Consider the following 22,269-nt stretch of genomic DNA (forward strand, 5'->3'; position numbering starts at 1 on the left):
TTGGAGAAGAATGAAGGGGGTTTAATGAAATAGATTTTTCAGGGTCTGAACCTAGAGACTTCTTGATGAACTTGGACACTTTGGTTACAGATTACTTCATGCCATGCTTTACAACATAAAATGAGAAAGTGCCTTTAGCTGCTGTCCACAACTTACTGGAGACCAAAACCACTGATGATAGGAAGATTGATGTTGATTAAGAACTTCAGAAGTAATTAACATACTAAGACAATTCAGTCCCAGACACATGAATCGAGACCAGTCTCATGACCATCCCCTTCTCTCCCAGGTTGTTGTACTTGTCACCAATGTAATAAACCCACAGTTTGGGTCCTTAGTGTGTTAAGTATCTGAAACAGCAAGTAACAGACCTGGCCTGTGATCTGCCAGGTAAGCTGAAGAAGGAGGAATCTCTTAAAAGCTTAGGCTGGGAACTTCCTTCTGCTTTTCATGTCTTTTGCTGGTTTTTTAGGCTTCGTCATGCGTTGCAGCCATCCAGTTTGCTTTCTGATTTCAGGGAAGTGCAGCATTTTGTCAGAGTTCTTTCCCTCGGGTGTTTGTGTTTGCTGCAAAAAAGACTCACCTGAATGTGTAGTGGGGTTTTCAGGGGAAAAAAAAAAAAAAGAGTGTAATTTTAAAGCTTTCTCTTTTCTTTCCTTCTTGTTTGTTTTCCTTTGCTTCTTTCCTGCTTGTTTTGCAGACATATTACTAATGCTACATTGGCCATTTTGAAAGGAGAGACGGTTCCACTTGACGTCTTGCAGATCAAGGTAAAAGCTTCTGCTTATTTGGCACTCAGTGTGCCTACAACTTTCCTATTCTCATGTTGTTCTGTTTACATGGACTGCTTTTCTTCTGTGTAATGCTGCCGTGAATTTTGATTTATGACACCAGCAGTTCTGGTGGCAGTCTTTTCTCCGCTGTATGCTACCACATCAGGTAGTCTGAACTGGAGAAAACACTGGAATGCCTGAGTGTCATCTTTTGAGGCTCAGAGGCTATTGGTGAATGCAGAACTTAGCATCACTGGTATTTCTGTAGAAATCCTGGGAGAGAACAATAGCTGTCTGAGCTGATTTAATGCATTCATATGTATTGTGGAGTTAATAGCTTTCTTTTACAGATGGAAGAATGTGAACTGGGAAAACCTTTGACTGTGCTGCCTATGGTCTTTTGAATATTATTTTTCTGTTATGAAGTAGAATGGACGTTTCTGCAGCAAAAACTTCGTGTCACCTGTGCAGAGCTCCTTGCTTTGGGCTGACAGTATCCACAAAATGAAATGGCTGTTGCTGGGTGTGCAGTTGTACTCAATCAACCTGTTCAAAACTTCACCTCTTATATTCCTCTCTGGGAGCAGATGGAATGTATAACACTTAAATTCTGCTTAGCTTTATTGCTGTTCGATATTTATCATACCTATTCTGTGAAATTTCACTTTTGGGATTAATCAGAAATCAGTTTTTATATGGAAATGATATTTTTCTAGCTTGGGGGAAAAAAAAACCCAACAACTTGGCAATATTTATTTTTCTTTACAGGGAGAAAAGGAACAGCCTGTGTTTGCAGTGACTGGTTTAAGATGGGGATCTTACAGAGATGCAGGAGTTAAAGTTAGCAAGTAAGAAAATACTGGTTTTTTGAAGCTCTAGCTTTTTTAGCATCCATTCCCTAGAAAGACATGCCCTCCTCATGTAAAAAAGTCTGTGTTGAGTGTAGGCATCTGACAGGCAGAGGCACCCACTCTTGCTAGGTCTTGCATTACACACAGGGGAGTCTAAGATACTTCAGCATTTTTGTAATTTGAAATAAACACCTATTTGGTGATGACCTGTTTTTTAAGTATTTACTTTCTGCTTGCCTTGTGGTGCCCACATCTGGAGCTTTATTCAGATTGTGTCAGTGGGAAAAGCTCTCCCTTGAGTAAAGTCTGAGTAAAGTAATTGGCCATTGTTCTTCATCGGTTGCCAATGAAAAGACACAAGCAGACTCTGTAACTCGATTCCAACGAGGGACATCAGATGCAGTAGAAATGCCCTTCAGTTCCTGCCAGAAATTGTATGGACTGTGCTGTCTGATGGCTCTTCTCTGAATGCTAAACTAATAACTGCTGGGCTTTTTCCAAATGGGCAATTAATATGCCGCTGCCTGCGTATCGAATGATGAGCATTAGCTGGTGAGGGAGCAGCAGGGCCAAAGCAGTTCACTTCTCAGACCGTTGTGGGGGAGTTGCAGCCCCTGCTACACAGCTGTGAGAAAATGCCGTGTGCTTTGGGAATGAGCTGTCTTTGTCAGGAGACAAGAGGTTACAGACCTCTGGAGTCGGCCTGGCAGATATTTGGGTAGGACTGAGAGGCGATAGGGAGTGGGGGAGATGAGTAAATGGCCAGGGTGTTTGTCCCTGGGAAGCAGGGACGTGCCTGGCAGCTTGTGGAGGTGCTGACGTGGCTGTGCTGCAGGCTCTCCTGCCAACTGCAGCCCCAAGGCGAAGGAAGAGCGCTTCTCTCCCCTCTGCCCTCTCACGGGGCTGCCCGCCTTCTGCCCTGCTTTGTGCCTGGTGTCAGCCTTCACGTCTTCTCCTGCAGCACTTCCCTTTTGCAAGTCTTTTGGACTCCGTGCTGGAGGCATAACAGCACTTTTGTACCTGGGGCAGCACCAACGTTTTCAAACCTCCTTCTCTTCCGTCAATGTTTTCAAGCGCACAGAAAATGCGCACACCTCAGAAAGCACTTGAGCCACAAATGAATGGGTGCTCAGGGTGTGCTTGGGGCAAGGGCCGTGGGTGCTTGTGCTGGTGTTTTACTTCTCTCCAAGCATCCACTTTTGGTCCCTGTCAGAGCTGGGTTACTGGGTAAAGGAATGTTTGGTGTATTCCAGTACAACAGATCTTGTACTTAAAAGAAGGCACCTACTCTGAAGGGAGTTGAGCCATAAGCCACAGTTCCAGAAATTTGTGTGGCTGTCCCTCTGCTAAGCACTGTCCAGGTGGAGACATGGTTCTGGTTTATGTTTTTGAGGTTTTATTATTTTACAGACAATTTCACGACTTGATTGGAGTGGTGTGACCGTTTCACACCTTAGTAGTTAACGGTACACTTAAATCTGCAGTACTCTGGAGCTGATGGTGTGTAATGTGCTTTGTTGACCTTCTTTGGTGGAAGACAGGGATCAAAATGTGTGTCAAACCTGCCTAAATATTGTCCCATCTTTAGATTCTATACAGTACTTCGTGGCTGGCAGGATTTTTATTTTGGAAAACGTTTATTTTGATCTGAGAATCCTTTGGGCCAAATGGATGTTTGGTGGCTCTGTTCTTCTGTCGCCGAAGCTACTGATTTTTCCTTGTTTCCTCCAACCTCATTCCTTATTGCATATCTTGAGGATGCATCCCACCAGCTGTTAGACCGCGGATCTTTAAATCATTCCCAGTTGTGCCACATGACCAGATGAAATTCTGCTGAGATCTCACGCTGCCTGTAGTGAAGATTGTATGCTGCATGTTGGTGATCTGTAACTCGGGAAGGGGTTGTCACTGTGAAGCTGCTGCTGATGTGTAGGAAGTACCTTACAGTATGACAGAGCTAAAGGTTGGGGGGGGCACTAACCTCAGTGGCAAACAAGTCTCTCTGCTCTGACTTCATGCAGGATTTCTCCCTTTCCTGTGTTCTGACTCCTGGATATGGATATCTTAGAAGTTCTATCTGTGTTATTTTTTCAGGTACTGGTACCTTGGGCCTCTGAAAACCAAAGCAGCTCACTTTTTCAGTACGTTTAAGGTAAAGAGTAATTGCAAGGAAAGCGTTTTTGTAGTTGGGAAATGAAAAGGCTGACTGTACTTTGTGAAATTTATCTGCCAGTTTTTGGGAAGGGTTCTGGTAACAGTATAAAATGGGAGTGAAAATCGACTTGTTAAAAAAAAGCATCAATTGATAGACTTACTTCTGAAGAGATGAACTGAACGGGAGGAGGAATACTTAAAAAAATGTTCTTTACTGAGGATCTGTTGCTGGAGGATCACCAGGGGGAGCCAGTAACCACCTTTGAGACTGGAGAGCGGTAGTGGTGCTGAAGATAACCATTAAAGTCCCCTGTCACCTTTTCTCAACAGCCTTTCTTGTGGTAACATTTCATTCTGATTTATTCATCCGGCAGAAGTGTCTATAATTAGGCTGCCCATGCACGTTGATAATCAGGCTTCTGTGTGTAGTACAGTGAACATGAAGATTAATAGCTTATATCGCACCTTAAACTTCTCAGTGCTTAAAATTGATCCTGGAAAGATGAGAATTTGACCTGCACGAAAGGTGAGGCATTTTCATTCACATGCTTTTCCTGCCCTCTGAACATATAAGGAGCCTCATGAAAGGCTGCGGAAGTACCCGGGAGCTGGTACAGCAGATCCCGTTGTGCAGTCTGGCCATGCTGTCTGTGATCGTGCCGGTGCCTCCTTTATAGGAAGCTCCTGTAAAGGGTAGGTAAATTGTAATGTGTCCATGAAAACTTCCTGCTCCTGTCCCCAGGAAATTGGAGATGATGATGCTGTGTGCTGGCATTCTAGGCAGAAACCTATTTCTTCACTTCTCTCCAGCCCCTTTATCACTGTTCTTGAGTCCTTAGTGACTCTTGAGTCAGCAGCAGTGACAGTGGATGTCACTGGTGAGCTGTTCATTGCACATGGAAAAGACCTGTTTAACCTACCGAAGGTTAAAGAGAAACAGCCACTTTTTCTGTTATTAAGATATAAAACTTTCTACCTTTTCCCCCCCGTTTGTGGTATTTAGTGCTTTATGTGCCTCTTATGTTATAATTTTGTTAATTTCTATAAGAAAAGGCTCCAACCTTAGACCTTAAGCTCTTCCCAGCTTGTCTTTGCTGCTTTGCGCTTTGTCTCTTCTGGTTTGGCGGTAGCTGTCCTTGGAAACAGGGTGACCTGTAGCTGAATGCAGTGTAAGGGGAAAGAGCTCGCTCTGATGTTGGTAGGGGCATTGCTGAGTGTTACCATCTTGTCTAAAGTATGCAGGCTTAAATTATCCCAGCATCGCCGCTCTTAAATCATTCATGCTTCCTGTTCGTGCATGGCACTGCTGATACAACCTCTGTTTGTCCTGTTTGTTATGTACGTAGGGCCGTGGAGTCTTTCCTTGCTCGCAGAGGTGTGAGGGGAATTAGCTTAACAGCCTGTGCTGTAGGATCCAAACCCACCTCTGAAGTTTGGTGCCTGGAAAAGTAATTGTATTGGGTACATGTGGGCTCTCGGCCGCGTTGCTTTAGTGTATACATTTAAAAAACCAATCATGTTATTCCCTCCGTAAGTCCTGTGTTTTAAGCATTTCAGAAATCAGTTTTAAAACAAAACAAGAAGTGCTGGAAGTATTTCAGGAGCCAAGGTTCCTCTGTAACCCCTCAATTTCTGGCACCGGAATCTGAAATATCACCGAGAATAATGTGTTACTTCTTTTTTTCTTTCTTTCTTTGTTTTTGTCCCCCTTCAGATGCTTTATAAAGCTCACCTGACTTGCCTTAAGACCTGTTGTATTGCTGTCTATAAGCACCTGACTATAAGGTCAGATCTTGATTGTTTGAGCTGTTGGAGAGCAAAGGGCCGCCGGGTTTTAGTGCCCCTGTGCTGCGCGCAGCACCGTGGTCTGTGCCTCTTTGCACCAGGCCCTGCTGTGCAGTTGCTCTTTGCGGCTGCCTTTGTGCCACGCAGAAACCGATTGTGCTTTCAAGCATGAATGTTGGGTTTGGTCGTTCCCTCCAGCCAGAGGCAGCTGGGTCACCCTGCCATGCATCAGCACCAGAGAAAACATTCCTCTACCCTTTGCTTGTAGGGGGGGAGATACCTCACTTCTCTGTGGAGGAGGAGTAGATTAGTAGGCTTGGGAACTGAGGGTGATCTTTTCCAAGCTGCAGAAATGTCATCTCACGTGTGAATCTGGAGGCTGGAGAGCCACAGAAGTAGGCTGAGGCAGCGGTGGGATCTGGGTAGCTCTGCAGGAGCACGGGGGAGCACAGAATATATAAATAGGCTAAAAGGCTAGAGAGAATGAACAGGGAGGTGCTAAACAAAAGGCCCTTTATCTTCTGTCTTCCTTTCCATGTAAATCCAAGGAATGGCCTCAGAAACATCAAGCTGCTCTCACGTATCTGGGTCCAACTGAGAGACCTCCAGAAGAGCCGGAGGAGAAACCGTCCAGACCTCCTTTGTATGTGAGGCTTTACAGGCGACTGCGGTTATACTGGTCATCCCCTCCAAAAGGTGAGGGGGGGTGTTGTGGCATGAACTCACAGGCCGGCTTTACTCCTCTACTAGGTCAGAGCAGGGGTGGGGAGGTGGTTCTGCTTTACTTTTCCGCTCTCTCATTTTTATATTATTATTATTTATTTATGATTTATTAAAAAACTGACTTTGTCAAGATGGCTACAGTGGTATCTGTCAGAAATGGACCAGAGTGGTCCTGCCAGTGCTTGTAGTCTCACAAACAATAGTGTGTTTGTAAGGAACCCAGGGCGTTCCTGGGCACACGGTTGCTTCCCATTGCTAAGGAACCCTCCACAGGTGATAATTGGCGCTTCTGGGAATCTTCCTCCGGTAGAACGAATGGCTTCCGAATGAGCTGGCGAGAGAGGAGCAGCCCTTGTTTTCTGGGGTGGGGGAGTTGCTGACACAGAGCAACAGATGTTACTTAAAGAGTAAAACTTGGGCCGCAAGTTTCTCCTACGACATTACATTTCTTTCTGTAGCCCAACTTTTCTTCTGTGAGCCTCTCTTGGGTGGGTTGTTAGCCCGGCAGTGCACGTGGCAGGCTGCAGGAGGAAGGGGAGCGTGTCTTTTGCGCAGCGTGGTGTGATACAAAGTCCTTCTCATTCCTTCTTGGGCAGCAGAGGTGATGTAGTCAGAAGCATGAACTGTGTGACCTGTATATAAGAACTGAACTGTGGAGTTTCCTCTTATAGAAAACCCACGTTACCAGAGCATTTTGAACGTTGGATACCTGGGCTTTCGCTAGCCGCGCTTTGTGTGTTTTCTAAATGTTCCTGTCCTACTAGCCCAGGAGATCTGCAAATCCCTGGGCACAAGGACTCACCGAGCTGCCATGTAACGTGCTTGGTAGCCTTTCCTGCTACTGTGTGAATTCTGGCAGTAATTTTTTTTTCTCTTCCAAGCTCCGTTTTCCTTTCTTAAGGTTTTAATGTTTGAAAGAAACAAAGCCAGTGGTCACAATGGGTCAGACTGATTTTTTGCAGCTGGTATTGCTGTTTCATGCTTCATAGCAGGGAAATGATGAGCTGTGTAATTAAATTCCACTTAATGATATCTTCTCTTCTTGATTTGCAGAAATCCCCCAGGAGGTAGCCCCAGAGGACTGGGAAGAGCTGAAGCTATCCGCCATTGAGCTTTCCATTGCAACTCGGAACAGGCAGCTTGATCTGACAGTAAGACCACAGTATAACTGGATTCCAAATGCTGCCTGCGTACACAGTTTTCCTTTCTTGCTAAACCCCCATTCTTGTGTCTATACAAATAAAATCTCCTACCCCATGCAAGGAGGGGCCGATGACTGAATCCAGGACTGGGCATGTTTCAGAGCCCCAGTGTAAAAGCACTGGAGACCCATGTAAAACTGGGGTGCAGTGGGATCAGGAAGGGTTTGTACAACAAGAATGTTTCATTAGCCAAATGAAAGCTTTAGGATTGCCCAGAAGAAAACAAAGCATCAAAATAGGCTCTTCTTTCCCTCTTGACCTGTGGGAGAGTGATTCTGTTTTATCAGCTGGTGCTGGAAGGAAGCTGAGCCTGAATGTCTGCCTCGAATTGTGACTTTTTGTGTTCCTTTTGGCTTGCAGAGCAAAAAACTAAAAAGAAGTGGGGTTGTAGAAGGGACAGGGGGCTCCGCTGAGTGGAAGGACAGGAAATGCAGGTGGTTGTGGAAGAGTAGAACCAAGGGAGGAAGGGAACTGTTCCTGTCATAGGTTTCTCAGCACTCTCATACTGTTTGTTCACTCTTTTAAAGCCTGTCTTTGGCTTATGTGTGTGTTTTGGTGCAATTTTATTGCTGGAAAAGTTATTTGGATAAATGTCAGTCTTTAATTTTCCTGGAAAATGCTAACACAGTTATCCCGAACTGGTGAGCTGCTCTTCATGTCTTCCTCATGGCTGCAGGAAACTGCTGCCCACTACCCCCAGATGAACAGCAGATGTTGAACTTACTTCATCGTGTTTCGTGCTCAGAATTCAGAGTATTTAAGAACCTGAAAATTCGTGTTATACTGATACGTTATCCTTATGGGATCAGACAAAAAAAAACCCAAAACAAACACCTAGGCAAATCTAGTCTTAAAATCTCCTCCTGTTTTTTCCTTGAAATGTGCCACATAAATTTTAGTTTCTTCTTCACCAGTGGCTTATGAATTGGACCACCAGTGTCCTAGGAGTGGAAGAAGCTCGATGGAGACTCGTATTTGGGCGTGTTTTTTTCAGTGGTTTCTAGGTGGCACTTGAACAGAACAGTTCTGGTCGCTGAACTGAATTGAAGTCAGAGATATAAAGTGAAAACAGACCTGCCAAGAACTAAAAAAGGACCTCCTTGCCACAGACCAGCCCTGACGTCCTGGGTTTTTCCCTCCTTTATGCCTCCAAGGTGCACTTCAGTACTGGCATTGAACACAGAATGGTGTAGGGTTCTCAGGTCCCTTGCACAGCCGAGAGATGCCCAAGTTTATGTTAGGGCAGTTGTGCTTTTCTGTTTCTAGAGCTGGAAGTTCTCTTCATACTGCATCTCTTTTTCTACGCGTATGGACCCCTTATAACTGCTTTTAACTCCTGCTCTTGAAGCCATTGTCCCTGTAGCCATCAAAGCTGTCTTGAGTCGATACCAGTGCATGTCTGCTGAGCACTGTCAGCCACTCCTGTCCATCTTTCTCACCTCAGGTTCATGCCTGGGCGTGAAGAGGAGCCGATCTGTACAGGTGCAGCCCAGGCAGCGCGGAGCCTACCTCGGCAGATACAGCGAGGAAATAAAACCAGTTACACTAACAGATGCGTTTATTTTTACTTTTGACATTTTGACTGCATCTGCACTAGGACCGTTGCCAGGACAGAAATGTTAAAATAAGTAAATAAAAAATGAATTGCATCTTAATCAAAGATGCTAAGGGCGAGCTGTAAATAGAAAAGAGGCTAAGTACAGACTTCAAAGGAATGGTGGCAGGAACACTTTCGCCTTCTGATCTGCATTGCTGAACATCCTCTTACTCTCGTGTTTGGTGGCCAAACGTTGCACCTCTGTACTATTGCTGAAATTCAAGAAAGATTCGTTCATTAGAAAACTCTATGAACAGAAGTAAGCCCGAGTGACCTGCTATTATGCCTTTACTAAGTGTGTGAGATGTAACAAACAGCCAAACGTGTGAATCATCATTTCACTTCTTGTGCTATTTATTGTCGAATCGGTGACAGTGAGACATTGCTGCCTTAACTTATAATCTGAATCTCAAGGCAAGAGGGGGAAAAGGGCATGAAATGCATCTCCTGTCTCCTTCTGTGGGACAAAGGACGGGACGTTTTGTGAATGTAACGCAGTGTCACGAGTGTGGCGGTTTGAAATGTTAACTACTTGGTTTCTGCATCCTTTTCTGCCTAGCGCATGGAAGACTTCATGGATATCTGCATTGAAGCAGATACGGTCAGCAAAGGACAGTTTGTAAACAGAGGGTGAGTACGGGAAGGCTGCGGAAAGGTGACACAGTCACTGTATGAGTCGGAACACTGATTCTCAGAAGTGTCCTGGGTTTGTCTGATCTTGTGCTGCAAAATTTAGCAGCAGAGGACTGCGAAGGACACCAGTCAGCAATGCTTCATGGGGATTACTGATTTTGTTCTGTAGAATCCTTAGTAATTTTCTCTGTCTGGACACAAGGCAGAGCAGTCTACCTGGAGTTCTTTCTGGCTTCTCAGTTTGCTTATACCTTTCATCTTTTTCCCCACAGCTATTGGTTGGTGCTACTTGGGTAATACTGTCATAAGCGAGTTTTATAGACAGCCAGACAGACTTATCACTGGAATCTTTTAGCCCCAGCTGCTCAGTGGATTGTGAGGCAGGTCACAGAGCTGAATTTTGGAACTCTGATTAGACAGGCTCTGCTTCTGAGTGAAGAGCTCCCTTGATTCAATAACCCCTGTGAGAAATCAGGTTGGAGCTGGAAGAACTTTTGGAAGATGTGAGTTTAAACAGGGACTTTAAGAAAATGTATTAGCGCTGCTCGTACGTGGAGTAAGAAGGCTGCAGGTATGAAGCAGCAGCATGTAGAGTAGCAGCAGACACGTATTGCTTCGTTTGTGCTTGGAGTGTTGTCTCGTAGTGCGGTTGTTCTGCTCCCACCAGATGCAAATCTGAGCTGCTTTTTCCAGCTTCTCCCTGCAGTCCCACTAGCAAATGCATTGCATCTTGCAGTTTTTACCAGCAACAGATTTTCCTCCTGAACCCAAGAGTGCTCTTCTGTGCTTTACCGTTTTATTTGCTAATACTGTTTTCTGGTCTTAGAGCTCCCTCTAGTGAAAGCAGTGGAAAGATTCTAGTGGAGGGTGTCCCTGTCCATGGCATTGGGGTTGGAACTAGATGAGCTTTAAGGTCCCTTCCACCCCAAACCCTTCTGTGATTCATTCTGTGATTTTAACAAAGTTTTACTTGCTTGTTAATCATCCTAGTAATTCCTGCGTGTATGTCTTGTTTATGAGACTAATAGCAGCAGCAGGCCCCTTAATTGAGCATCCCACGAGCCTCAGTGGGTATAGGATCTCCTGACCTATGCATACACCGTAGGTAAGGTCAGCACCTGCAGCAGCTTTTAAATTGTGTGGACAGTAGGTTGCTTGGGACTGAAATCTTTGCTTTGAAGGTTACAGAAGGAAAGGAGTGGGACATTTTCCCAAGAGGAATGTGACCTTAAAGGAGGGAGGCAAAGGAGATGCTGTGCTGGGTTCTTGGACACTTTGCTAACAGAAAGGATGCGGATGAGTCTGTGTGATCTAAGGGAGGGGTATTGGAGTGTACAACCACTGTAAAGAACGTCTCCCACGTGGACTGGACGTGCCTCACGCAGTAGTATGTCACATTTTCTGACTGCAGTTACACTGTCATGCAGAAAAAGGCTCTGATGAGAGTTAACGTGCCCTGCTGGGTAGAGCTAATTGTCAGCAGTACCCAAAGCTTTGAGCTGCTGTTCACGCAAAGTTCAAAGAAACAAGCTCTTTTGATTAAATAGTGCCCAAAAGTCTATAGGTAACAAAGAAGGAGGGGTGTATGGGGTGGGGGAGCAGCGGGAGGATCTGGTTAGTCCTACAGAGAGGAGTCGGAACGGAAAACATGTGCCCTGTTTTTGCAAGGCAAAATCAGGGTCTACAGAGCAGCTCTCTACCGCACGTGCCCATTGGCAGCCAGGTTTGAATCAAGCCCACTGTTAGAGACTCCCCAGCGCCTGGCATCAACAGGGTTTGTCTTTAGAAACGTGTGAAGGAGCTTTCTTTTTCCTTTTTTAATGCATAGTTTAAAACTCTACCAGAATTTGGGGCGTTCAAAGGATTTTAGCGGAAATACCTTATCAGTGCAGATATCAAGGTTTTTTACACTGAAGAGGGCAGTGCCACCAGCTGATAGGGACTGATGGCTCACACAGGAAACCTCACACCCAGCAGGACACTGCCATGCAGGCTCAGGCAGTGGGGGAAGGGGGGGCGGGTGGGAGGTGCATCAGTGCTGGAGGGCAGCCGCTGTTGGATTGGGAAGAAAGGAGCAGGTCATCCGAGGTGGATAAAAGTGCCCCCCAGCTGTGGGTCAGATTTGTGTGAACAAGAGCATCTGCAGCGGGGCTAGAGCTGGTGTTTAAGATAAGGTGGGGAAGGACAGGCAGTGTTTACCGAGAACTGCTGGAGGGAATGAGAGTGTAGCACCATAATCCACATCCTGCGAGCCAGCTTAGCTTCTGTATATGGAAGTATGGAAAGCTGTCACTCCAGGGCATGGATACACTTACCAGCTAGGGTGCAGGAGACTGGTTTTTTTGGTTAGAGCCTTAGTCTGAATCGTTTAACTACTGGCGGTGGAAACCAGGTTAAAATCTCTGTTATCTGCAGTAGGTGTTGTGTTTCTCTCCGCCTGTAGTTTTGTGATTCAGCATGGGGAGTGAGATAAAACAATCAATTGAAACAGTTTCTGCTAGGCTTTGGTCTTGCTCCTGTTTCGCTTTTCTGTCTTGCCTTGAGTAAGGAGCGGAATCAAATGGAAGTGGTTTCTGATCCTTTTATACTGGGTCACTAGAGAGGCAGTTGCTGCAGGTGGGGTTGTGTCTATCTCCTTCTACCAGCCTTCTCCTTTGACTGATCTTTAGTTCCACGTCTTGTCCCCTTTGAGCTTACCTGGGCCCCATAATTGCACCTATGCAGAGCCTCATTTACCTTCATGTGCCAAAAAAATCTGCTTGCTCACCCGAGTGCAGTTTCTAGGACCTTGTATGTTAAACTCTGAGCAGGAAAAACTTTGAGTGGGGAATCATGCTGCTTGTTTGTACAGCACTCTATAAACTGACAGTATTATGTGCCATCAATGATTTATAATTTATATTGCCAGAAGGTTGTTTAATTCCCTCACATTCACTCATTAATCTTTTAGTATATACATATTTGATTAAAACCAAACTTTCCACAGTTAATATTCTTCCGTCCTTCCCTGCCCTTCCCTTCGGTCTCTTCGTTTTTCTTCCTTTGTCTTTGATTATCATCTCCCATTTCAACCCTCTCTTCTCATGTTCTTTCTCTGGGATTTTCTGGGATTTTAAGAGGTGCTTGCATTCCTCAGGGCATAGGTGTCTCGGTGTATAGGGAGTTTCGGATGTGTTTCTGTGACTTCTTTTCCTGGACAATATTGAAATAAACTCTTCTTCTTTCATGTCAGTCTGTGGAACAGACAGAAAAGTTGGGGGCAGCTGGCATTGCCTGTGGAGGAATATCTGTGGTGCTCTGCCGTGGTTGAGAGCTGTGATACATTAACACTGTAACCCTCTGCTGTCCCTTTTGCTATTTGTGTGTTGCTGTCTGGCTGGAGAGGGGCCCAAACTGAAGGGTCACTGCTTGGGGTGGGGTGTACCCTTTGTCTAAGGTCAGTCAAAAGGTTACATGTGTTTTCAGCCAGGAGGCCAGAGGTAGGTCGGAGTACCCAGAGCTTGTCCTTACTCCGCAGCAGCACACGCTGGGAAGAGGAATTGCAGCACGCTATTCTTGAACAGTTGGTCCAGTGACTGGACAGAAACCTAAGTCTTTGTGCTGGTTTGGGCTGGGATAGAGTTAGTTTTCTTCTCAGTAGCTGGTACGGTGCTGTGTGTTGGATTTGGACTGTAAGCAGTGTTGATAACACAGGGATGTTTCAGTTACTGCTGAGCAGTGCTTACCCAGAGTCAAGGCCTTTTCTGCTCCTCACCCCACCCCACCAGAGAGGGAACTGGGGGTGCACAAGGAGTTGGGAGGGGACACAGCTGGGACAGCTGACCCCCACTGATCAAAGGGATATTCCACACCATGTGACGTCATGCTCATACATAAAGACCACATGGCACTTGCACCGCCACCTTTCTAAGACAAGCGACTGCCATCCACGTTCTCCCATTTGACACCCACAGAAGTAGGAAAGTGGCACTTCTTTAAGTACAGTATGTAAATAAGAATCTCACAGGCACCAGAAGAGAGACTAGCCAACAGAAGCAGGTGTATTATTTGGAATGGATAAAATGATGATGTTCTGGGGTTTCTTGACGAGAGTCGTATAGAAGCAGCTGGTAAGAAACATGCTGACTGGTGTTGATGTGAGAAGAGGGGGTTGGCTTGTTTATTTGGGTTTTTTTAGATGGTAATTTAGTGGTTCAGTATAACTGCAAACCTCTACCTTTATTTGGCTTAGGGTTGTTTAGGTTGCTGGTAAGTTACATGGGTGCATGGGATAGGAGGGGACGGTAGCCATCGCAGGAATTGTGCGGGTCAGCATGGAAGTGGGGAGCGCAAAACTGTGCTGTATGTTCAAATGTACACAGCTGTATGTTAAACATGTTCAGTGAGCCTCAGAGCAGAAGGTGGTTAGGGGCTCTCAGTGCAGCAGAAGGGGAATGTCTGGTTTACTTTCTCACAGTTGAAGGCACAGATGTTTGTATATATACATAACCTCTAAGTTTACCAAATGCATACTGATTTACCCAATGCACCGTGACATGTCGCCCCTAAAGATGGCTGTTTCTGAGAGAAACAACTCCTTTCCTTACCTTACCTTTCTTTTGGTTTGAACAGGAGTCAAAAGATGCGTGATCCGCATACGTGCCCTGAAGGGAGTCAGTGCATCCAAGCCAGCAGATGCCTCTTGCAACTTCCAGAGGTGAGAAGCTCAGGGAGCTGGAAAACCCTGTCACTTTTGCCTTGTACCAGTTGGTGCTGCACATTAAGAAATTCCTACTCCAAATCTGGGGGGTTGATGAGACTGCCAGTGAGACGCTCTGTTCCTCAGTGCAGCGACTGAGTCCCTGGCTGGGAGACACATACTGGAATTTCCCAAGGGGTCTGTAAACCAGAGGGGGAGCTTCGTTCTGCCATTAAACAGTGGCAGACCTTTGATGTAGACAGTGGTGGTTGTTGTAAAGGGTCTTTTACTCAGGAGTATTGCATATGCACACCTCCTTCTCCTTGGTATTGAAGATGTGTTTATGTTTTACCTTGGAAGGGATTGTGCTGTAGAGAAGGAGATAAATACTGAAAGCTTTGTGGAGACCAAGGAGGGTGAGACAAGGCACTGGGGCACAGATCACTGTACAGAAGTGTCTCAAAACTTTGAATAGATGAGGCTGAAAAAGAAGCCAAAACTGTGTCTGCCTACGTGATTTAGATCAGTCTTTCATCACCTCTTAGAAAAGAAGAGGCTGTTATTGCGGCCTTGGGGAGGAGAGTTTCTTGTCTTTACAAAAATGTGAAATCAATGTTGTAGATAATTTCTTTCTTCAAGTGATCTGTCATTCGGCAAAATAATTCCGTGTTAGGGGAGAACAGATCATGCCGAAGCTACCAAGTGAAAATCATGAATTATGAGGTCATGATTAACCAACATCCTAATAGTTCCATCAGACCCCTGTTGTGGCAGGTTTATGATTCTGAAAGCATACTTTGGAGTGCTGGGCTGAGTTCAGCTGAGCCGTAAGTAAGGGTTGTGGTATGAAATGGGCTGTTCTTACCACAGCTGCTGCTGAGATCTTCAGAGTGTGTGCGCATGGCACAAAGCAGTGCTCTGTGACTCCATGACCTGAGGCAGCTCAGATGAGTCTCGCCAGCTTTGAAGAGAAGCGGGATATGTTGATCCAAGTGGACTGCTGTACCTCTGACTTCCAGAACCTATGCTACTTTCTCTGATCTGTGCCGTTCTGGTGTACGAGTTCCCTTGGAGCTAGTTTGAGTATCCCCGCAGCCCACAAGCCTCGGTGTACTCAAGTTGTCCTCCCCTGAGTCAGGTGCATGCAGAGCAGTCACCAGATTTGTTTAGAAAAAGTCAACTTGCCATTTTGATGAATGACTTTTAATCATTGGTGACTTTATCAGCGTTAAAGAAAATGCTTAAGAACATTCTACTGCTGGGTAATTCCTGACCCATGAATTACTTTGCATCTCACGTTTCGGATCAATATTAGTAAAACAATACTGAACGGTGTTTGTAACATGGGTTTAATAGGAGGTATTTAAGAGGCACTTCTGCAGATTAGCTTGTGTCACCACTGGCAGACCAAGATCTAAGTGCACGTAATTGTAGTTCCAATAGCAAAGAATCCTTCAGTATAAACAATGGGAGTCATTAAAGCTCCCTAACATTTAATTATCACCAATTAGCAACTGGGTGAGGTAACATCTTATGCAACAGACTCTTAATACATTACATGCGGTGAAGGAGAGCTCTCACTGTGTTGTTGAGCCCAAATGGGCTGGAAGGCACAGGGAGGGGGTCATCTCTGTTAAGGCTCAGCGAAGTATTCAGCTGTAGTCCATTAGGAAAATGAGGAATCGGTGTTGCAGCATTGCTGAAACAGTCTGTTTGATGCTTGACCCTCACGGGCGCTGTATCTGTACACAGGGCACTGAGGGATCCTTTGGCATTGATAACGAGGAGTATGAAGCTATGCCTGTGGAGGTGAAGCTCTTGCCCCGGAAACTCCGGTTCTTCTGTGATCCCAGAGTGAGAGAGCAGATGATGCTCGCAGCAGCGCAGTGAGAATTCTTGTCAAAGGGGCCATTGTTTACCAGTCCTACCAGGGTCTCTTCCAGGCACGTGAGGCCTCACCAACTTGAGTAACCCCACCAGACTAATAAGCCGTTTGGCTGTTTTTATGCGTACGGCACTTCCATTGGAAGTGGCTGACTTGGCTAGTCTCAAAGGGGTTAAAAATGCAAGTGAATGTTCTGATAAATGCATGTTAACTTGATGGCATCTTTTTTATTTTCCCCAAAGAAGTCATCACTGTTCCATTTACAGCACTGCAGGCTGAGTGCTGTGTGCCAGATGTTACTGCTTTAATGCAATTGTATATTAAAGGAAAGTGAAAGCACACTTGTCCTTGTCTTTTAAGTGTTTAGGTCTGCTTCAGTGATGTATAAATCTCACAAAGCCTGGGATCTTGGAAAAAATTTATTCTGGGGGAGTGATGATAAGGAAGTCTATGAAATGTTGGAACTGCCACACTAAACAGGTGGTTGGCTACCTACTCGGTCAAAAAAATTGGAGATCAGTGATGCAAAGCTTCAGAGGAAGCTTAAGAATTCCCTGTATGTATCTGGATATTTATGGGTTTTTTTTAAATCTTGCCAGATTCAACAGCACAGAGTTCCAGTTAATAACATAGTAGAAATATATTCCTTTGGGCAAGTTCAGGTATATTACTCAGAAGGAAATTGGAAAACGTCATCATTGACCGAAAGCTGTATGAAGTACATATGAAGTACTCTTTAACGAGCCAAATGAGTCTTCTTTTTTTTTTTTTTTTAGTTCCAGTTAATAACATAGTAGAAATATATTCCTTTGGGCAAGTTCAGGTATATTACTCAGAAGGAAATTGGAAAACTTCATCATTGACCGAAAGCTATATGAAGTACATGTGGGAAGACTCTTTAATGAGCCAAATGAGTCTTTTTTTTTTTTTTTTTTTTGTAAGTATTCCTTTTATTCCTGCAGGAGCATAACACAAATAAGGGCATCCAAACAACTTTTACTACTCGTTGTGTCTGGTTGCTCTTCTCTAATGTAGAGTGCTCACCGCTCCGTACGCAACCTACATCCCCTTGAGCCTCAGCACTGTTGCTTTTCTGAGCTTTTGTTTATAGCTTCGCTTTAATTGCTGCAAGGAAATATTACTGACTTAGGCAAGGTTATCTGTTGTTGCCCTTCTGATTATAACTTACAAGTTCACATGATTCTGTCTTGCTGACTGGAAGAAAAAATAAAAGGATCCTTATTTTTCCGACGCGATAGTTGTTTGTACGCAGTCCTAGTGTTGCACTGTGACCTGGCCTAAGTCCAGCTGTCGATTCTTTGCTGTAATGGAAATAGGGACATTGGAGCATTGACTTCCAGCAGCTGTGTTGAGGACTGGGTCCTGGCTGCACGCTGCTCCAAGAGCATCCTCTGCTGGGGACTTGCTAAAGGAAACATGCTTTGAAAGGGGAAGTAGGGTTGGTTTTCTGCACGATGCTGGAACCAAACAATGCTCTCCTTCCCTTGACGTTACTGTGGAGAAACTAATTACCTAAGCTATTGGGGCAAGCACTCAGCCCTTTCTTGACTAAAATCTAGGGGAGTAGCAGCCTGCTAGTTGTTTTTAATAGTCCTGCTGGTGATAGGGCCTCTGTTGTGCTTTCTCTTGATCTGCAGCAGTTAAGAGTGCCCAGGGGACCCCTGGGTCACTCTCCAAGGAACATGCTGGCTGTGCTCTGCTCTTTTTGCTTGCCACAGAGACGCCTGGACCGTTGCCCTGCAGCCACTGGCTCATTCAGAGTCAGGGGCAGTTCTCACCAACTGAGGTTTTCCTCAAGCTGATGTTTCTGTAATGAGATCAGCAGTGGGTTTTTATTCTCAAGTGGCAGGAAAGACAAGGCAGCAGCCATTTCCAAAAGGTAAGCTTTAATTGTTTTAAAAAATACCCATGTTTTAGTAAGCAGTTTCTACACAGCCACAGGCCTATGGGAGCGACCACACATCTGCAAGATGCAAACAACATCAGAGCTGTTAGAACTACAACCAACCTGCTGCAAGAAAGATGTGAGATGATAAGAACTAGCTTCTGGTTCATTTTACAGGGAAAACAACTCAATTCTCTTCCAGAGGATTAGACGCACAGCTCCCATTGCAATGTGATTTCTTGCTTGAGGGGTAACCGAGAGCTCCCTTCAGAAAGGGTGTTGTTAATGCTGCTCTGATGGTCACGTACCAAGGCTCATCTGAGACGTGGGCCGATATTTAAATATTCATATCAGCATAAGTTGAGTAGCTTGTATAAATACCATTCAAGTCATTTTGCCTCTTCCTCTACAGCTCAGAGGTCTTCCAGTGTGGGGTGGTTCTAGACCTCTGAATTGCAGCAGTCAGAGGTGAGGCGTGAGGAGATATTACGTAGAATAAGCAGGGGCTGAACCCACTCTCCACAGTGTTGAGGAGAGGACTCGGTTTTCATGTTTCTGTCTGACAGCAAGAGAAACAAATTTCTTTGTATAAACTCTTAAGACAGGAAAGCGGAGTAGAATCCTAGGTCCCACTCATGAAAACACTTACCCTGGCTTCAACTTACAGTCCATTTTTAGAGGGGCTTAAAATACTACAACAGAAATAAAAAGGAAGGATAACAACCTAATCACGGACAAGCCCAAGGCACCTGTTTATTTTACCCACAATTAAACATTCCCATTTGAATGGCATGTTGCATTAACCGATACCCAAAATCCTGGTTCACAGGCATTTGGTACCCCCTTATCATTCTGTGAAGTCTGTACATTCCAGTCCCTCGCAAAAGACCTGGGGGGGGGAGGGGGTGGGGTGGAAAGGAGACAGCAACTAACTCAGAAGTAATAGCTGTGATGAGAGAATTTGGGTTAGTGTGCATGTTTTGTACCTACACTTCTGCATTAGGACAGAGTGCTCTTGCCCTGCTGTTCCAGAAACCACTGCCTTTCCAGCTCCCAGCGCAACGCATGTCTGTCCCTTCCACAGTCACCAAGAGGGCCGCAGCTACTCCTAGCTTTTTGCCCATTAACTCTGGCAGTTCTTAAAAGGGAAGAAACACTGCTTTACAGAACAAGCTGCACCTGGCAGTTCTTAAAAAGGAAGAAGTATCACAGTCACACTGCTTTACAGAACAAGCTGCACAGTAAGCTGTTTTCCCTTGACAAGGGGATGGAATGTGCTTCTGCCCTTAAGGACACTGGAAAGGCACGCTCTCCCGTGACGCACGTGACCATTAGATCTAACGTACATTGGAGTAACTACTTCATATATGCTAGAAAAGGTATTAGCATGTCTCTAAGAGAAATCTGAACTCTGATTCGGTAAAATGCCTTTCTCCTACTATCCGTTATAGTTCCTAGTTGTATTTGGCTCTGTGCATCTTGGCAGTGAGAAGACTCATGCATGATTTAAACGTCTGGCATGGTATTCCTTCTTCAGATTGAAAACCTAGCGGTTTTTTTCCTCTCCTAAGCGTTACCTTCCAATCCAGACAGTACAAGTAGTAATAATTCACTACTTGGTTACACAATTCTAGTGCAGCTTGAGTTAAGATGCAGTTACAAAGCTTATGCTCTCCTGTGCCAGCTGAGAACCTGCAGTGGCCATACCATGACTTGGGTGTCGGAGCGGAACCGAGCAGGCCCTGCCAGGGCACAGGCTACAGACACGATTATACACACACCGTTCGGCCTGGGCTCGGATCACAAGCAGCCACCAGAGGCGTCACGCTAATGAAATTAAAGGCACCACTGTAAAGGCAAAGTACTTCAGACGGAGAAGAGGATTTTGTAGTAATCAGCAATATCCTACCTTACACCACACTTTCCTCCTTTTAATTCAAAATACACCAAGTAACTGTCTCCCTTCCAGCTGCTAGTATTCAAAAAAGCAACTACTAAGTGCTAGTGAGGGCACCTAATACAATTCAAGGTTAAAACAGCTATTTCCTGAAAAGATTAGTTTCAGTTAAATTGGTTCTGAACAAACCCAGCCTCCTGAACAAGCCTTCATGTCCCAGGCTGTAGCCATTTGTTTGTATTTTGTGCCCATTTATCATGGATTATCCACATGCGACAACAGTAAAAGCAATGTCTGTTAGCGAAGGAGAGTGCAGGTGGGAAGTTCTTTTCCAGCAAATCAAACAAGGAAGGGTTAGGAGAGAGAAGTCTCTGTTCTGTTTCTGTCTGTCAGGTTCCTGACTTTTGTAGCAGTCACCTGCCAAGAGTGGCTGTGGAGAAGCAAAATTACAAGGAAGAGTAAAATGGGCTGTAGCCATCCAGCTGGGATGTAGCATGGATGCTACTTTTACAGTAATCTGCCTGCTTTGATGCTTCTGCACTCACACTCCTGCCAGCAACTGAAGGCCTAATGTCTGCGAGGCAGAAGTTTAATAAACGTCAAACGGTAACTTCAGGAGGTTCTGCTCGGCGGGTTCTAGCAGTGCTGCCTTGCAGACCCCATGTCCTGACAGCTTGTGAACAGTGCTCTAGCGCTGTCTGCGCGAAAGCCGCCAACTGCAGAGGCTGTACAGTTTTAACGACAAAGGTTTGTTCTTGTTTAGGTCAGCAAGGAGCCGCTGACATCAAAGAGAACAGAGAAGTCATTAACAGCTGACCACAACTAAGCTATGTAGCAAACCTTTAAGAAAGTGAGAGGAAGAATTGCTGGAGACTAGTCTCAGTTCCTTTTTTTGTGTCTGAAGGAAGTGAAGTAAGTGACAGTAACACAGTGCCAGCTATACTTCCTCAGGGGTCCTCACTGCGGGCAGCATGTTAAAACCGAAGTGAAAAAAGCATGGAGATTGCAGGCCACTTCGAAACTGATACCTCTGCTATAAAAACAAAGCCTTTTCTCAAGGAAAAGGGACTGATCTTTCCATTACATGATATTCAGCTCCAGGTGTTTTTTTTTTCTTTCTTCATTTTTCCCCTCAACTTTCTAAGATGAATGCATTACAGCTGTGAGCAACTGGCAATACAAGCAGCACCGTGTTTTCCCCTGTACAAAAACGTCCAAAGCCCTGGAAGAGCAGGCAGGGGAGCGACTGCTCGGAGACAGGCAGGTCACAGGAACAGAATATGCAGAAGCTCATAGCAGTGAAGTGTGCAATAAGCTTTGTGAGGCCCTTGGTCCCACGACCCACTAAAACCTGAATCCACAGCAAGCAAAACTACCCCTTGCCGCAGAGAGCAGCATGGAAAAACAGGACATGCTGGCCTCCTTCCTTCCAGAGGGAGACAGTCCACAGAGTGTCTGCATGGGGGATGTTTGCTTTGTGGTTTTAAAAAGAATCAGCAAGTGAGACTTTGGTGGTTTGGGCTCTGTCTTGTCCTGTGTCATGCTGGGATAAATGGCTATGTCGGCTCCAGCTGCATTTCTACAAACTGCAGGCGGGCTCCAAGGTGCTGAAGTCTCTTACGGTGGAAACAACAGCTCAGTAACTACAGCCACAGTTCAGGAAGAACACTTGGCTCCAAGCTGATGGTACTGCTGGCTGCAGGAGTTTGCGCAAAGCGGTACGTCACATCAAGAACCCACGGCACCGTTCCTGGATTTCATATGGCGAAGGGATAACCCTTCACAGGGACAGCCTTCCTGGAGGGAACCACTGGCCCGTTATGAACTGAATCCTGTTCTGTCCAGAGCACAAGAACGAGCAACACTGTTCATCTGGTCCTGCAGCTTCTCCGCCCAGGAAGAAAAAGGCTTGCCGTTAGACATTGCTCCTGGCAGCCACACCAGTTCAGAACACCGAGCTCCAAGGGAACCTCCTGCAAAGTGCGATGCCATTCCTGAAAGGTGACCTGCACTCCGTCTCACCCGGAAAGCCAAGGACAGCGGCAGGCGGTGCTGAAGGCTGCTTCGCAAAGGAGGATCAGCAGACATTGTTAAAGCAAAGGAGAGAGAAATGCATCTACTACAGAGGAAGAGCTAGTGACGTTAGTTAGAGCATACGTGTTAAACCCAATCCTGCCCAGTGCCC

The 22,269-nt window shown here is 45.5% G+C and overlaps 1 protein-coding gene across 1 annotated transcript in view; it reads left to right on the top strand.

Annotated features, from left to right (window-relative positions):
* The window catches only part of AGK (acylglycerol kinase), a gene marked incomplete at its 5' end in the record, with an annotated part of 28,304 nt that extends 11,693 nt beyond the window's left edge, over positions 1–16,611 (top strand). Inside the window, 8 exons of the mRNA XM_010153483.1 lie at positions 701–770; positions 1,542–1,621; positions 3,719–3,776; positions 6,112–6,259; positions 7,340–7,437; positions 9,645–9,715; positions 14,330–14,414; positions 16,149–16,611. Coding sequence (XP_010151785.1) covers positions 701–770; positions 1,542–1,621; positions 3,719–3,776; positions 6,112–6,259; positions 7,340–7,437; positions 9,645–9,715; positions 14,330–14,414; positions 16,149–16,286 — 748 coding nt within the window. The remainder of the gene's footprint in view (positions 1–700; positions 771–1,541; positions 1,622–3,718; positions 3,777–6,111; positions 6,260–7,339; positions 7,438–9,644; positions 9,716–14,329; positions 14,415–16,148) is intronic.
* Positions 16,612–22,269: the final 5,658 nt, after the last annotated feature.

The sequence above is a fragment of the Eurypyga helias genome, unplaced genomic scaffold (genome assembly GCF_000690775.1).
Source record: "Eurypyga helias isolate BGI_N326 unplaced genomic scaffold, ASM69077v1 scaffold8346, whole genome shotgun sequence".
Lineage (NCBI taxonomy): Eukaryota > Metazoa > Chordata > Aves > Eurypygiformes > Eurypygidae > Eurypyga > Eurypyga helias.